This window comes from Acinonyx jubatus, chromosome B3 (assembly GCF_027475565.1).
Source record: "Acinonyx jubatus isolate Ajub_Pintada_27869175 chromosome B3, VMU_Ajub_asm_v1.0, whole genome shotgun sequence".
Taxonomy (NCBI): Eukaryota; Metazoa; Chordata; class Mammalia; order Carnivora; family Felidae; genus Acinonyx; species Acinonyx jubatus.
Window position 1 is genome coordinate 39,159,901 of NC_069386.1, and position 14,885 is coordinate 39,174,785.

The 14,885-nt window shown below is 46.4% G+C and overlaps 1 protein-coding gene and 1 long non-coding RNA gene across 5 annotated transcripts in view; one reads left to right on the top strand and one right to left on the bottom strand.

Annotated features, from left to right (window-relative positions):
• Nucleotides 1-14,885, top strand: part of PARP16 (poly(ADP-ribose) polymerase family member 16) — a 30,255-nt gene that overhangs the window by 3,841 nt on the left and 11,529 nt on the right. For 3 of the 4 annotated variants that reach the window (XM_027067540.2, XM_053223869.1, XM_015078698.3), the window contains 3 exons: nt 7,651-7,788; nt 10,073-10,279; nt 13,296-13,467. In XM_027067540.2, the coding sequence (XP_026923341.1) occupies nt 7,651-7,788; nt 10,073-10,279; nt 13,296-13,467 (517 nt within the window). The remainder of the gene's footprint in view (nt 1-7,650; nt 7,789-10,072; nt 10,280-13,295; nt 13,468-14,885) is intronic. The other variant, XM_027067542.2, reaches the window with a different exon arrangement.
• Nucleotides 1,784-14,885, bottom strand: part of LOC113601846 (uncharacterized) — an 81,215-nt gene continuing 68,113 nt past the window's right edge. The window contains exon 4 of the long non-coding RNA XR_008299120.1: nt 1,784-7,336. This is a non-coding gene — a long non-coding RNA (uncharacterized LOC113601846). The remainder of the gene's footprint in view (nt 7,337-14,885) is intronic.

Below are 14,885 nucleotides of genomic sequence, written 5' to 3' on the forward strand. Positions count from 1 at the left end.
TAGGTATCTGTGCTCTCAGTTTAAGGCACTTCCTTCCTTCTTCTCATACCTGTAAGTCCCTTGGGAGAGCATTGGCAATTCAGGTAGCCCCAAATAGCCACTCCTTTATAGTGACAGACTGTCCAGCCGTGGGGTGCACTGTGCCACTTCTAGACAGTGCACCCTTTCTCTTGAGGGCCACTGGAGAAACATGGACAGATTCTTACCACCTTGTTCTGTCGCCATATTTCTTATATGGGCACCATTGTTAGGGAAACTAGCCCAGGCTGAACAGCTTCTTGGCTGTCTGTAGGCATGGTTTTAATGAGCAGTTTCTCAGGAGAAAGCCACTCACCAGGCAGGGCCTGGCATGTCGATGGCATGCACACATTCTTAAATAAGTATACTTTAGGTTTCGTTTTGCCACGTGTTACATGAATTACAGGAAAGATGCAGAGAACTTGGCATCTGGACCTGTATCTGACCCAAAGATTAGCTTTTTAAAATTATTAAGTAAACTCTACCCCCCCAGCACGGGGCTGGAACTCACGATCCCTAGACCAAGAGCCACAGGCTCCACCGACCTACTGAGCCAGCCAGGCACCCCTCAAAGGTTAGTTTTTAAAGAAAATGGAATCAGGTCCAGAGTTGTCCTTCTGGATTATATTGTGGTTAGCTGAAGAAGGAAGGTAGGGAGCTGTTAAAAAGTCTCTTATTGTTAGCTGAAGCACTTGGGAACATTTTCATTTCATTTCATTTTCATTGTATCATTTTCAGCCACTTTTAATTCATTTTCTCAGCACTATGAGGTGTCATTACACACCTATCACACATGTGTTGCAGTTTCCAAAATGTAGGACTCTGGCTGAATTACTTTATTGGCTGTTGCTTTCCTGGGAACATCCCTTGCTGAACCAAGCGTTGGCTTTAGGAATGGCTCTGGCCTTATTTCATCACAGCACCCAAATTGTCTCTTACCTCTCATGCCTTATTTGGAGGACATTTCTATTCTTTTTTTTTTTTTTTTAATGTTTATTTATTTTTGAGAGAGAGAGAGAGAGCACAAGCAGGGGAGGGGCAGAGAGAGAGAGAGACAGACAGACAGACAGACAGATACACACACACACACACACACACAAGAATCCAAAGCAGGCTCCAGGCCCTGAGCTGTCAGTACAGAGCCTGACACAGGGCTTGAACCCACAAACCTGGGCTCGAACCCACAGTGTGTGAGATCATGCCCTTCAGCCACCCAGGTGCTCCAGGACATTTCTGTTCTGAGTCAGCTCTTTGATTTTGCACTGGGAGTTCTTTGTATTCCCAGGTCCTGGCCTGAGAGGTGCTTATGAGATATTTGAGGAATCAAATTAGGTATGTGCTGATTGCCTCCGGCTGAGGGTTTCTGACTTTGTTCCTTGGGAAAAGGGTTGGCTAAGCTCTTATCAGGTCAGAGCATTTCTAAGATTCTTGGGATGTCCTGTAGCCATGACCATTGGCTCCCAAACTTCAGGTTGAGCTATCCTGGGCACAGTTCATGTTCCTGAGTCACTTGACACAGAATCTTGTCATTGGTGTCACAACTGGTTTTTGTTTTGTTTTTCCCCTGGTAAATATCATGCCCTGGTTCACCATTAGCCTGAAGACCCTTTCTGAGGGTAGGAGGTCAGGGGGAATGGCTCCTTTGTATCAATTCCAGACCCTTGCCACCCAATGTGTGCTTGAGGACCAGCAACATCAGCATCACTTGGAAGCTAGTTAGAAGTGCAGAATGTTGGGCCCCACCCCAGACCTACCCAATCAATACCTACATTTTAACAAGATTCTTGGTTCATTCCCTTTTAGCACCTCCACCCACATCTAGTAATTATGACCTCTGGCATCTTCCTAGACAAGGATCTTTTTTTTTTCCAGATGTTTTTCTTTCCTGCTGTCAGCCCTTCTGCTTAATAACTAAACCTGAGTATTCCCACCTTTTCCTAGTGATAAGAATCACCTACGGCAGCTTCTGTAAACACAGATTGTTAGGCCTCCTCATCAGGAGATTATGATCTGGTTGCAGAGTGCCCACTGGGCTGCCCTGTCACTTCCTCACTCAAAGCAAAGACATGAGTTGTCTCTTTCCAGGGTCATTGGCCCTCCCTTTCCTCCACTCGTCTCCTCCTGGTTCCCTGCCCTTGTCCTCTCTGTTACCCAAACCACCTGTTTCCTGAGACACTTCCTTTCTCAAACCCCTGCCACCACCCAGCACGGCCCACTGTTCAAGCCCTGCCCAGGCTCCTCAGCCCCTGCTCCAACTAAATACTTATTTATTTCTCACAGCAGAGGCTGCAAAAGTGTGGTCTGTGGGATGACAGGCTTTATTTGTTCTTCTGACCTTTTAGAAATTGGGAAATTAAAAAAAAAAAAAAAAAAAGAACAAGCAGGAGTTTGGTGATTTCTTTTTAAAAGAAAAACATCTGAGGCTCCATAGCCTGGATAGAAGTCACCCTTCGGCAGAACCCAGTTGCAGCTGGGTGTTGGTGGCTGGGCCCCTTGTTAAGCCAGGGGGTTCCAGTTCAACACTGTCCTCACCTCTCTTTCCTAGACTCCCCCCATACTCATTTGCATCATCCCTCTGGCTCTGGGTGCTTTTAAGTCTGGGACTACCTTTTGGCTGTCTACCATGCTTTGTACCACTGGGAGTGCCCTCTGCTCTGTCTCTCAGAATCCTCCCCACCACTCTCATCCCAGCCACTCCGTAAACCCTCCCCTCTGCCTTCTCCCCTAACCCCCCAGAAATGCCTTCCTTCCTCCTGAACTCTCATTCTCCTCAGTCAAGTTTTTGGTAAGTGCCTTCTGCTGTCAAGCACTGTGGTTTGTCACTCTTGTCTGCATGGAGGGTTTTCCACCTCCTGACCCTGCTCCGTTCTACAAGTTACATACACCTTTCTCCGTCCCTTTGACAGGGCTTAGGCTCAGCCAGTAGCTGTCTTGGTTGTATTAGCTTCTCAAGCAGCCTCTTAAAGTTCTGCTGGAATTGCTCCTTTGGGCTAAAATAGTCCATTATAAATTTCTCCATTGAAGGGCGCCTGGCCGGCCCAGTCAGTGGAGCATGTGACTCTTGATCTCAGTGTTGTGGGTTTGAGCCCCATGCTGGGTATAGAGATTACTTAAAATCTTTAAAATACATACATACATACATTTATTTCTCCATTGATTTGGTAGGAGAGACTCCCAGAGAACAGGCTCTGGAGTCAGCCTGCCTGGCTTCATGTCTCTGCCCTGCCGTTGAATGAATAGCTGTGCAACCCTGAGCATGGTGCTTACGTTCTCCAAACCTGTTTCCTCCCTCCTTTAAAACAGGCTGCCGTGATATAAAGAATTGGGGCACCTGGGTGGCTCAGTTGAGCGTCCAACCTCGGCTCGGGTCATGGTCTCGCAGTTGGCGAGTTCAAGCCCTGCATCGGGCTCTCTACTGTGAGCATGGAGCCTGCTTCGGATCCTCTGTCTCCCTCTCTTTCTCTGCCTCCCCCGCTCACTTTCTCTGTCTCTCTCAAAATAAATAGATAAACTTAAAAAAAAAAAAAAAAGGCTGTTGTGAGGATAAAATGAGATGATGCATGCACAGCATCTAGCCCAGTGCCTGGTTCATGATAAGACCTTAATACATAGCAGCTGTTACTCCCTTGTTCTGAACTTCATGCCAGCTTCTAGGCCAGTTGCAGGGGGTCCAGCAGGATACATAAGATGTGGCTGGCCCTCAGGAAGTGTTTGTCCCAACCAGATTTGAGGTGGCCCCAGAGAATCAAGTACCAGCATGGGATTCTGCATGGAGTGGTGGGGAGCACAGAAGTCATGGGTGGTCAGGGACAGGGGAGGTGACTTTGAGCTGGCCTTGAAGATGTGGTGAAATGTCACACTAGGCAGCTGCAGAAGCATAGAGGAAAGACATAGGGCAGTTGATGAACAGCATGGGGGCAGCAGGTGGGAAGTTTGTGGTGAGAGGTGTTAGGCAGAGAGGCTAGCCAGACCAGATGCAGAAGGGTCTTGTTAAGGGAAGTGTTGTTAGATTTATCAAACTAAGGATAAGCCACCTAGTTACATTTGAATTTCAGATAAGTAACAGATAATTTTGAAAGTGCAATTATGCCTTCAGTATTGTACAGGTTATACTTATACTAAAAAAATTGATTTTGTTGTTTATCTGAAATTCACATTTAACTGAGCAGACTGTATTTTATCGGGCAACTCTACTTATATGGCTCATTCCTCAAAGGCCCTGCTAAAATGCAGACAGGTTTTGGTCATAAGAGGAAGACTCCTGTTAACTTGTTGGAGCAGGTTTATTTTTCAGAGTAGCTTGAAAAGTGAAATGGGACATACGGGAGGTCAGTTGAGGGATTAAAGAGTGGACAAAGTGGGCAGGACATACAGGGGCCCTATCTGGGCAGGTAGCAGTGAGAGGGCGTGGGTTCTGGAAGAGATGTTGCTCCAGGGGGAGGCCAAGATCCAGCTCAGAGCCACGAGGGATGTCTCCCACTTTCCCAGACTGAACCCATAAAAGGGGCCTGGCTTAGCTGACTGTTCTTTTGCTGCTCCCTGTGTTCTGGACTATTGGCAAGGGCTGTGGCTCACAGGTGGGATTTGAGAACAGGAGTGATGGGGACAGTAATCGTGGGAAGGAGGGCTGAGCTCTGGCTCTGGGATAACAAGTGTGGATCAGGAGTAGAAAAGAAGGTCAGAGGAGGCCACAGGCTGCTGAGGGGTGTCCTCTGGATTGTGCAGGTAGCAGGCTGTGGGGATGGCCCCCGGAGGGTACTATCAGTGGCTCTCTATTGCCTATAGAACAAAGCCCCGAATCAGCAAGGTGGGTCAAGGCCTTGACCCACTGATGTTACCTTCTCACTCCTGTTCCTTCTGGAGACCCCTCCCCCATACTCTAGGCTCCAGCCACATGGAACTCCCTGCAGCTAACGAGGACAACAGTTGTGGCACTCCTACTAACACCAGAGCACTTAATACCCTCCTACTGCTCTAACGCCGTGTTTGTTTAACCTGATTAACCTTCACAGGGATCTCGTGAAGAGGCTACTAATACTATCCAAATTGTACGTTTGAGAAAACTGAGACACACACAGGATTCAAGGTCTGACAGTTCACAGGAGAGGTCAAATGACTCACCCAGGTCACACACCAATAGGGGTTTAAGAGCCCAGGTTTAGACCCAGGCTGCCTGGGACAAGAGCCTGCACAATTCACCAAGTCACCATCCATCTCCCTGACTACACACCATGCTTTCCTGCTTCTGCTCCTTTGCATTTGAAGCCCAGGTCACAGGGCACCTCCTCTGTGAAGCTTTCCTGACAACCCCTTATTCCCCCAGCCCTCACTTAGCAAAAGTCCTGCCTGGTCCCCTTAGTAGTTAGTATACATCTTTGTTATGACAATGAATAGATTTCAGTCATAATTCTTTACCTTTCTGACTCCCCCACTGTGGAGCATCAATACTCATGGAGCATTTACACACCCGCACATCCACGGTTTTTAACTGGATCCTCACTGATGCTCCACAAGGCATATAGAGATTGTTGTATTAGAAGTCTGAGGCTAGTGATTGATTCTTTGGAAACAGAGACAGGAATAAAGCAATCCTGAAATGTTTCTGATTTTCTACAACAGAGTTAAGAAACAAAATCCTCAAGGTCAGCAACAGCCAGCTTTCTAGACAAATGGAGAAGAAAAGAAATGGACATGTTTAGATCTACTACTTTCTTTCATCTTCTTGGCAACCTGACATGGAAGCAGTGGGGATTCTGTGTTAGAGGAGATTGAGGTACAGCCTCAGGTCCTGAGGTCCAGTGCTTTGCCTACAGACCAGGAATTCAAACCCAGATCTGTCTGCTCTTTCCTCTACACCCAGGAAAGAGAATTAGAAAAACACAAGATAGGGGCACCTGGGTGGCTCAGTCGGTTGAGCATCCAACTTTGGCTCATGTCATGATCTCACAGTTCTGAGTTCAAGCCTCACGTCAGGCTCTGTGCTGACAGCTCAGAGCCTGGAGCCTGCTTCCGATTCTGTGTCTCCCTCTCTCTCTCTGCCCCTCCCCCACTTATGCTCTGTCTCTCTCTCTCTCTCTTTCTCTGTCAAAAATAAATAAATGTTAAAAAAAAAAAAAAAAGAAAGAACAAGGAAAACACAAGATAGTCCTCGGCCTCCAGGAGTCTTTTAGCCATACAGGGGAGGGATTATTGGGACTGAGGGGTTTCGGGTTTAGAGGAGAGAGGGGTGCCCGGGTTAGTAGAGGTGGAGGAAGGAGCATCCCAGGGGACTGAATGAGCAAAGCTTGGAGGTGGTACAACCCAAGCTATGTTCACTCAACATTAGTCTGTAGTGTTTTAAATGCCATGCTGGAGAGATTTGGCTCCTAGTGAGCTGTAATTTCTGAGCAAAAGCTATAGAACCTTGTAGCTTTCTGTAAATCCAGGTCCCCTGTGCCTTATAAGAAATCCTGGCATCAGATGTGTTTCTCACTTCAGATTCTGCCCAATTTTACAAAGGTAATAATGTGTTGCACCCACACAACTAAACTTCCTGACTCTGTTCACGTGGGGCATCAGCCTAAACAGGACGGTTCTTGGACACAATGACACTCGCTGCAGGGCAGCATCAGGATTCTGTTCTTGCTTAAGTCCCCATAGCAGCCCACACAGAGGTCCAGGAGCTTGTCTTTGCCTCCTGAGAGTGACAGCTGAGGTGTAAGGAGGGGGGTGGGGGGTGCCTACCTAAATGAAGCTCCATGTTCCACAGGGGCTGAGCTCTCTTGTAAGAACACCATAGACACAGCTGCCAGAGTCCTCACAAAAAGTCACCACACTCAGGGAAACCCAAAGCCGTGGATTGCCCACTCATAGTTTTTTCAGTCCAGGTCCAGTTTACCATCCTGGGTCATTTTTACCATAAGGAGTGTTGCCTGGTTATGTATGTAGTTGACATACATCTTCCATCTGGTCTCCGGGAGACAGGTTGACGGGAGGTTAACTGATGCTGAAGGGAAAAGGCCTTGATAGCCCTTTATCCACACTTGTATATACCATGTATTTGGTGACTCCTCCAGCAAGGTGGTATTCCATAATCAGACATTGATATTCCTGCAGCAAAATGTATCACATCAATAGTAATAGGAAGTGGGATAAGTACAGATTAAGGGCACCTGGGTGGCTCAGTAGGTTAAGTGTTCAACTTCGGCTTAGGTCATGATCTCACGGTTCATTGGTTTGAGTCCTGCGTCGGGCTCTGTGCTGACAGCTCAGAGCCTGGAGCCTGGAGCCTGCTTTGGATTCTGTGTCCTCTCTCTGCCCCTCCATGCTCACGCTCTGTCTATTAAAATAAATAAACTCTGTCTATTAAAACAAAGATTTTAAAAAAATCTTTAAAAAAAGATTTTTAAAATAAAGACTAGTGAACCTCACATCGTCTCAGGTCAGGTTTTATAGCAAATGAGTTACAAAACAATGTTTCAGGGTTCAGAGCTTTTAGAGTTTGGTATTTGGAAAAGGAATCCACACCTGTACCTTTCTTCTTAAATTCCTTGAAACATGAAAGGAGTGCAATTCTATGCTTTACCACCAGAGGGCCCCCTAGTTATCATTTTGTTCCAGATCCTTGCTAATGGAGATTTTTCCTCTCTTCAGCTTGCAGATGCCAGCAAGCTACCCAACCTGAAAGAACTTCTCCAGTCCTCTGGAGACAAAGACAAACGTGCCAGGGATCTGGTGAGCTGGATTTTATCCTCAAAGGTCCTGACAATCCACAGTGCAGGGAAGTCAGAGGTGAGACTTTGGTCTGTAGGACAGCACATTCCTAGAGCTAAAGGGCTCTGGGACCTCCTTGTGCACCAGAATGGCCTGGGAAGCTTGTTGAAAATGCAGATTCCTGGACCTTGCCCTGAGAGATGCTGATTCTGTGTCTGGAGTGGTCTCAGGAACTTGCACACTGGCAGTGCAAACCTGTGTTCCCCCTCTTACTGTGAACCTGGTGCAGGTTACTGGGTGCATTTCATTAACTCAGTTTCCTCATCTATAAAATGGGAACAATAATAGTATACTTCCACAGGGAACTAGCTGTGAGAATTGAATGACTTTTCACATTTAGAAGAATGCCTTAAGGCATTCTGCTAAGGGCTCAGTAAATGTTGGGTATCACAAGCACCCTAGGTAAATCCAGTAAGGGTGCACCCTTGACCACACCTTAAGAAACATTGGCCTCATCCAGTTGTTAGGAAACAGAGAGGCAGAACCGGAAGTAATGGGAAACTTTAGGCTCTGGGATCAAATCCCACTTCCATCCATTATTGAGTCTCCTTTTCCCTATTTATAAATTGTGAATATTAATAGCTAACTCACAGGGGAGCCATGATAGAATGTATGCCACCCCCAGTACAGTTTCTGGCACAGATCAGACATTCTGTAATTCGGTTTCCCTTGCCTGGCCAGGATCTCCCAGGGACAGGCTGGGATGGCAGGGACCTGAGTGTAGGAAGGCAGATCCCTGATCTGGTGCTCTTTTCTCTGAGCAGCAGCAGGGGTTTATCTGTACTGGTCTTTACTTAATTTTATTTTAAGAACATTTAATTTTACAAGCTCCTGCTCAAGACAGAAATCCTCCTTAAGTGGCATAGAATTTGGTACCTTGGATTCTGGTGTCTAGGGACGTCCATCTCTGTTGGTAAATGGTAAATAACACACAGAGCCCCACAGTGGGAGTCAGGAGATCCCTATTCAAGTCCAGGCTGGGTTGCTAACTGCTAGATGATCCCTGGGTTTCACTTTTGTCATCTGCTAAATTTAGATTTATTCATTCTTCATGTGGGTATTAAGCACCTGCTAGATGTTGGCTGCTGTAGGTAAAGTAAATAAGGCAGTGTGACTCCTTGACTTTTCATTATGGACCAGTTAAGTTCCATTAAAATATGGAGTGTTGGCGCCATATGGAGTGAGGGTTTTCAGCCTTTTATCATGTCCAAGTAAGGACGTGAGGCTGCCATGTATCATCACTTTATAAAAGGATGTTTTAATATAAAAAAGGAGGATGTTCTCAAAAAAAGGACAATTCTTCCAAAGAAAGGATGGCAACCTTACAGCAGTATAAATGTATCTGTTACATTGTTCTTATTTTTCTCATTTAAACACAACCCAGAGAAAACTTTGCCACAGATTGGCTTTGGTCTATGACTTACTGTTTAGAAATCACTGAAAAGATGTCATCTCTGCCTTGAAAAGGATTATTGCCTTTTAGGAAGAGCTCACTCTTCTGTATCAATAGGTTTTGTGGCATGACAAATCATTCCAAAAACCTTGATTAAAACAACCTTGATTGTTTCTCATGATTCTGTGAGTGAGTTGGATTGTTCTTCTGGGTGGGGCAGGATGATCTAGTGTATCAGTCTTCAGTTGGTATGTCTCACATGTCTCCATCTTCCGCTGGGGTGGCTGCTGTGGTTGGGGCCTTCCTCTGCGAGACTGTCACCCTCCTGAAGGCTAGCAGGGCTCATTCACATGGCAGTGAAGCGTTCCCAGCAGCAGATGGTTAAGGGCGAGCCCTTTCAAAGTCTGTTTGCTATATATTTGCCAGGGTCCCATTGGTTAAAGCAAGTCACATGGCCAAGCCCAGATTCAAGGTGGCACAGAGGTGCCACATCTTGATGGAGTCCGGGAATTCTACCTGCAGACTCACATTACAGAGGGGTGATAGACAAGGATGAGTGGAAAGGTTGTGGCCATTTTTGCAACTGATCACACCTTTCTACCTCCTGAGACTATTGTAAAGACAGAGTGCAGGAAAGGGATGTGACATGTTATGAAAACTAGGGGTGGTGTCTAGTTCAAAGGAGCAGTTTGTGCTTCTTGGCCTAGTGTGGGGAAAAACATTACGATAGAAAAGTAATCTTGAACTAGAAGCTCTAAGCTTATTTATAAATTGTTATCTTTATTCTCATGAAACTAGTTCTCATGAGCAGACCCCATAGGAATTAAGCCCAAAGCTTTAGGAGGCCATTTTGGCAGCACAACTTAACAGCTTCCCCAATAAAATTGTGACTTCCTACATGTTTTCAAGTTCGAAAAGATCCAAAAGCTGACTGGTGCCCCTCACACGCCTGTCCCCGTGCCGGACTTCCTGTTTGAAATTGAGTACTCCAACCCAGCGAACGCCAAATTTTATGAGACCAAGGGAGAACGAGACCTAATCTACGCCTTCCACGGGAGCCGCCTCGAAAACTTCCATTCCATCATCCACAATGGGCTGCATTGCCACCTGAACAAGGTGGGGCCTAAGCCTAATGACATGAGGGTCAGAACACTGGGGAGTTGCCTGGGGGAGGCTGGGGGGGATAGGTTCACTGAGGCCACACTCAGGTGTGGTCTGCAGACCAGCACCTGGGAGCCTGTGAAAATGCAGAATCTTGAGCCCACCCTAGACCTTCTGAATTAGAACCTGCATTTTAACAAGATCTCTGTGTGATTCCTGTACGGATTACAGTTTAAGAACTATGGATTTAAAGATGGTTCCCAACCTTGGCTGCCCATTTAGAATCACTTGGGAAGCTTTTAAAAATCCCAATGCTTGGCTGTATCCCAGAAGAATTCAATCAGAATCTCTGGTGTGGGGCCCAGATAACAGTATGCTTTAAAAGCCAGGGGATCCCATTGGGCACCTGTGGCTCAGTCAGTGAAGCATCCAGCTCTTGATTTCAGCTCAGGTCATGATCTCACAGCTCATGAGATCAAGCCCTTCATCATGTTCTGTGCTGACAGCATGGACCCTGCTTGGGATTCTCTTTCCCTCTATGCCCCTCCCTTTCTCGTGCTCTGTCTCTCTCTCTCAAAATAAATAAATAAACATGAAAAAATAAATAAAAGCCAGGTAATCCCAGTATGTCGCCAACCCTTCCTGTTCAGCATGGTCCCTCGCCCAGCTGCGCCATATCACCCAAGAGCTTGTTGGACATACAACATCTCAGGCAGACCCCAGACCACCTGATCAGAGATGACTTTAACAAGCTCACCAGGTGATTTGTCTGAAGTTTGAGAAGTACTTGCCTAGGGGACAGTCCAACAGAATCAGTCCTTAGAAATATTGAGGGATGCTCCAAGGAGAGGTCCTTTGCTCCCTTTTTTTTGGAGTCAAAACAGTGTCACTCACCCTTCTCTGCTGGCATTTATTTTGGCTCTTAGTAAGGTATAGGAAGACAAGTACATATAGGAGCCAGAAAGACCACCTTAGCCACTCTGTGTCCTGGGAAATTACTTAACCTCTCTGAGCCTCAGTGTCCTCATCTGGAAAATATGACGTTATCACCCACAGTCTCGTGTGCTGAGAGGATTCAAATAGTTCATATATGCAAAGGGTTCTTCCCGTTACTAGACTCTAAGAAAGCAATGACTGCTTTTATAGGTGGATGGAGAGGGAATCTAGGCTAGTGGCAGGGCTGCAGCCTTTCCCTAGTCATGCCAACATCTGCCTCGTCTGAGGGGTTGGCTCCATGGCCATGGGCTCTGTTGTGGCTGATGCAGCCCTGAGGCTAGAGAGACTTCCCACACTGCTGTAGCTGATTAGTGTGCAGTTGGGTTTTTTGTACGATGACAGGCCTGTTTATACTGGCTCTCGGCCTATTATTATGGCCAGGCTACTGGAATCTGGGGGGTCTCTGCTTCACAGCATAACTGGCCTTGGAGGAGTTGCCTGAAGATTACACCAGACCTTCTCTTCAGTGTCCAGGGAGTTTGCTGCTTAGAGACATCTTGTCGGAGTCCTTTGGTAAAGCGGATGCTCTTTTGGCTGCTTCTGTCTGGGTTTTCAGTGAGGGGCTTGCTTGAGGGAGCCTACTTGCCAGTTGAAGCTGTGAGATTGTTTTCTTGGTACAGATACCCCAGCTTTCCCACTCTGGTGCGCCTCTGCTTACAGCAGTCTCGCTCAAGGCTCTTGAGTCTATGGAGTCTAGTCTGTGTATATATGGCAGCTATAGCTTAGAATGGGTGTAGAGTCAGATCAGACAACACCCAGGGTCCTTGGAGAAGGTCTGTGTCAGCTTTTGAGACATGGGGACACTGCCTAACTTGGCAAGGGGCTTCCCAAAGGTAAAGCAAAGGCTTGTTTCATTTTCCCTAAGCTTCACCTAACCAGCTTAGAATTGTAGAAGCCCGGTGCCACTGAATAGGACATTTCTCAGTTCCCAAGCATAGGCTGTTCAGAGAGCAGTTTGAGTTCACTTAACAGATCCTAATACTGCAGCCAAAAGATAGCAATTGAATTTCAAGTTGAATTTCAAATTCCATCCATTGGTAACAGCTACCTGAAATGTGTTGAGAAGGATTCCAAGTCAGTATGAATGAGTGCCATGATTGATATTTTTATGCTGGCCATCATGGTTGATTATAGACCCTTGGCCATGGTCTACCATGGGCAAAAGATGTGTCTGCTCTGCCTGCTGTAGTCTCAACTTGTAGGTATGTCTCCTGATATCATTATCTCTCATCTGACATGCTCCTTCATGGAGGACATCAAGTTAGCACCTACCACTAGGGACCTGCCTCCTAGATTTTGGACATCTCCTTGGTTGACACCAACACAGAGTAAAACTTACCATGTCCCTAATATAGGCCTGCCCTATTTGGTTACAGTTTCTTGTCTGAGAGTTTCATTTCTTTTTCAAGTAGCGACTTAGATTACTTCCATCCTCAGGTGTGATCCCCCTCGCTGTGCATAAGTGTGTGACTTTGCTTCTGCAAGGCCATTGGTGTAACCATGCTAAATGCATTCACGTAACAGGAATTGCTAATACATTATAATATAAACGCCCACCCCTCCGATGTGTCAGGTGTCCTGCTCGATGCTTTATGTACATTATCTCATTGAATCATCCTCAACCTCATAGAGGAGATACTAACATCACCATTTTACAGATGTAGAAACTGAGACCGAGAGAGTTTATGTAACTTGCCAGCTTGTTGGAGGTATAGTCAGGATTCAAACTCAGGTCTGTTTGGACTCTTATACCTATGTTTTTCTCACTCAACCTTGACCATAGGAACTGCTAGTTTTCTAGGCTAGGTGGGCACATCCACAATTAGTTAAACTGTCATCAGATAGGAATGGGTTTACTAATAGCTCTGTGATGATGTCATAGAATAATTTGATATTATATGCCTTTTACTGGGGATAAAGAGGCTTGAGAATTTTGTATTTACAACTCTGTTGAAGAATGACCTGTGTCAGCTTGCTGTGCCAATTTTACATTCACCCAGCCTTGTTTCTTTTCTGTTGACCTCTGCCATTCCAGACATCCTTGTTTGGGGAAGGGACCTACCTCACCAGTGACTTGAGCCTGGCCCTCATTTATAGCCCCCATGGCCTTGGATGGCAGCGCAGCCTCCTTGGCCCCATCCTCAGCTGTGTGGCTGTGTGTGAAGTCATTGATCATCCAGATGTCAAGTGCCAAATGAAGAAGAAGGGTGAGTGAGGACTTGGCCTGGACCTAGGCTGCAGGCCTCTGAGTGTGTAGGCTCTTGCCGTTGACCCATCTGTTGGGGGGAGCACCCATTGCATGCAGAGGGATGGGCTGGGTCCAAAGCAATGTGGGACAGGGGCTTGCCTTCAAGGAGTGAACAGTCTCCTTGGGGATTGAGCACTTACTACAAGGTGGTGGGCACAGAGTGCCATGTGAGGAGGCTGATGAGGTCCACAAGGGCAGCTCACAGGAAGGTGCAATCAAACATAGTAGGTCCAAGTACTCAGGGGAAACTTTGGGGAGAGGTAAGATTTTTTTAAATGTTTATTTATTTTTGAGAGAGAGGGGGGAAGGGCAGAGAGAGAGGGAGACACAGAATCTGAAGCAGGCTCTAGGCTCTGAGCTGTCAGCACAGAGCCTGACACAGGGCTTGAACCCACGAACGGCAAGATCATGACCTGAGCTAAAGTCAGACGCTTAACCAACTGAGCCACCCAGGTGCCCCGGGAGGAAGTGAGATTTGACAGATAAAAGGGAGCGTGTGAGGCCAGAGTGTGGGCTCCTTGAAGGCAGAAAGTGAGTTTTAGTCACTCTTGGGCACCTGATACCTGCAGAGAGCCTGAAACCTACTTAACATTCAGTAGGTATTCACTAAACTGAAGCTAAAGATGTGGATCCAGACCCTGTCCTCCAGGCTACTCTGGTATGTGCCTGAGCCCCCAGAGGATGTGAGAGGCAACTGAGGCCACAGAGAGTAAATCCTGGACTCTCTGGGGGAGTGGATGACTAGCTAGAGCTCAGTCCACTCCTCCGATATGTCTCTTAGAGTCTGTGCCTTGTGCGCCCTGCTGTTTTGCCCGCAAAGGCAGAAGAGTCGCAGAACTGTTACTCTAGTATCCAGAACTGGCCTGTTGGTTCCACTGAGAAAAGGAGAATTGAGGAAACTGTCTGTTCCTGGCCTCTAATGTAAAACAACTGGAATCCTGAGGAATGGCCCGTGTCTGACACTAACCTTCCACACCAGGCAGCATGAATATTTGCACTTATAATTCTTAGGAAGTTAGCAAACTGTGACATCAACATCAAAACAAAACCTTGCAGAGTCTACTGTTGCACACAGCTTTGGCTTTGTTTGTTTGTTTTTATAAAGCTTCATCATATTATTAAAAGGAAAGTTTTAGGTTTTTTTTGTTTTGTTTTGTTTTTTAAACAAATCTTGGTACAAAGGGTGGAACATAAGAGTTCTAAGAAGCTCAAAAATCCGGAATGATTAATTTAAAATGCCTAAGAGATTTGTTTTGGGTCAAGCCCTGTACCTAGGCCCAGATAATTTTTTTGTTATGGCCATCAGTCCGCTTCTTCCCTCTGCTTGTCCAATGCAGGTTTTTTTCCCCCTTGTCTCCCTTTTATCTTCCTGTTCCT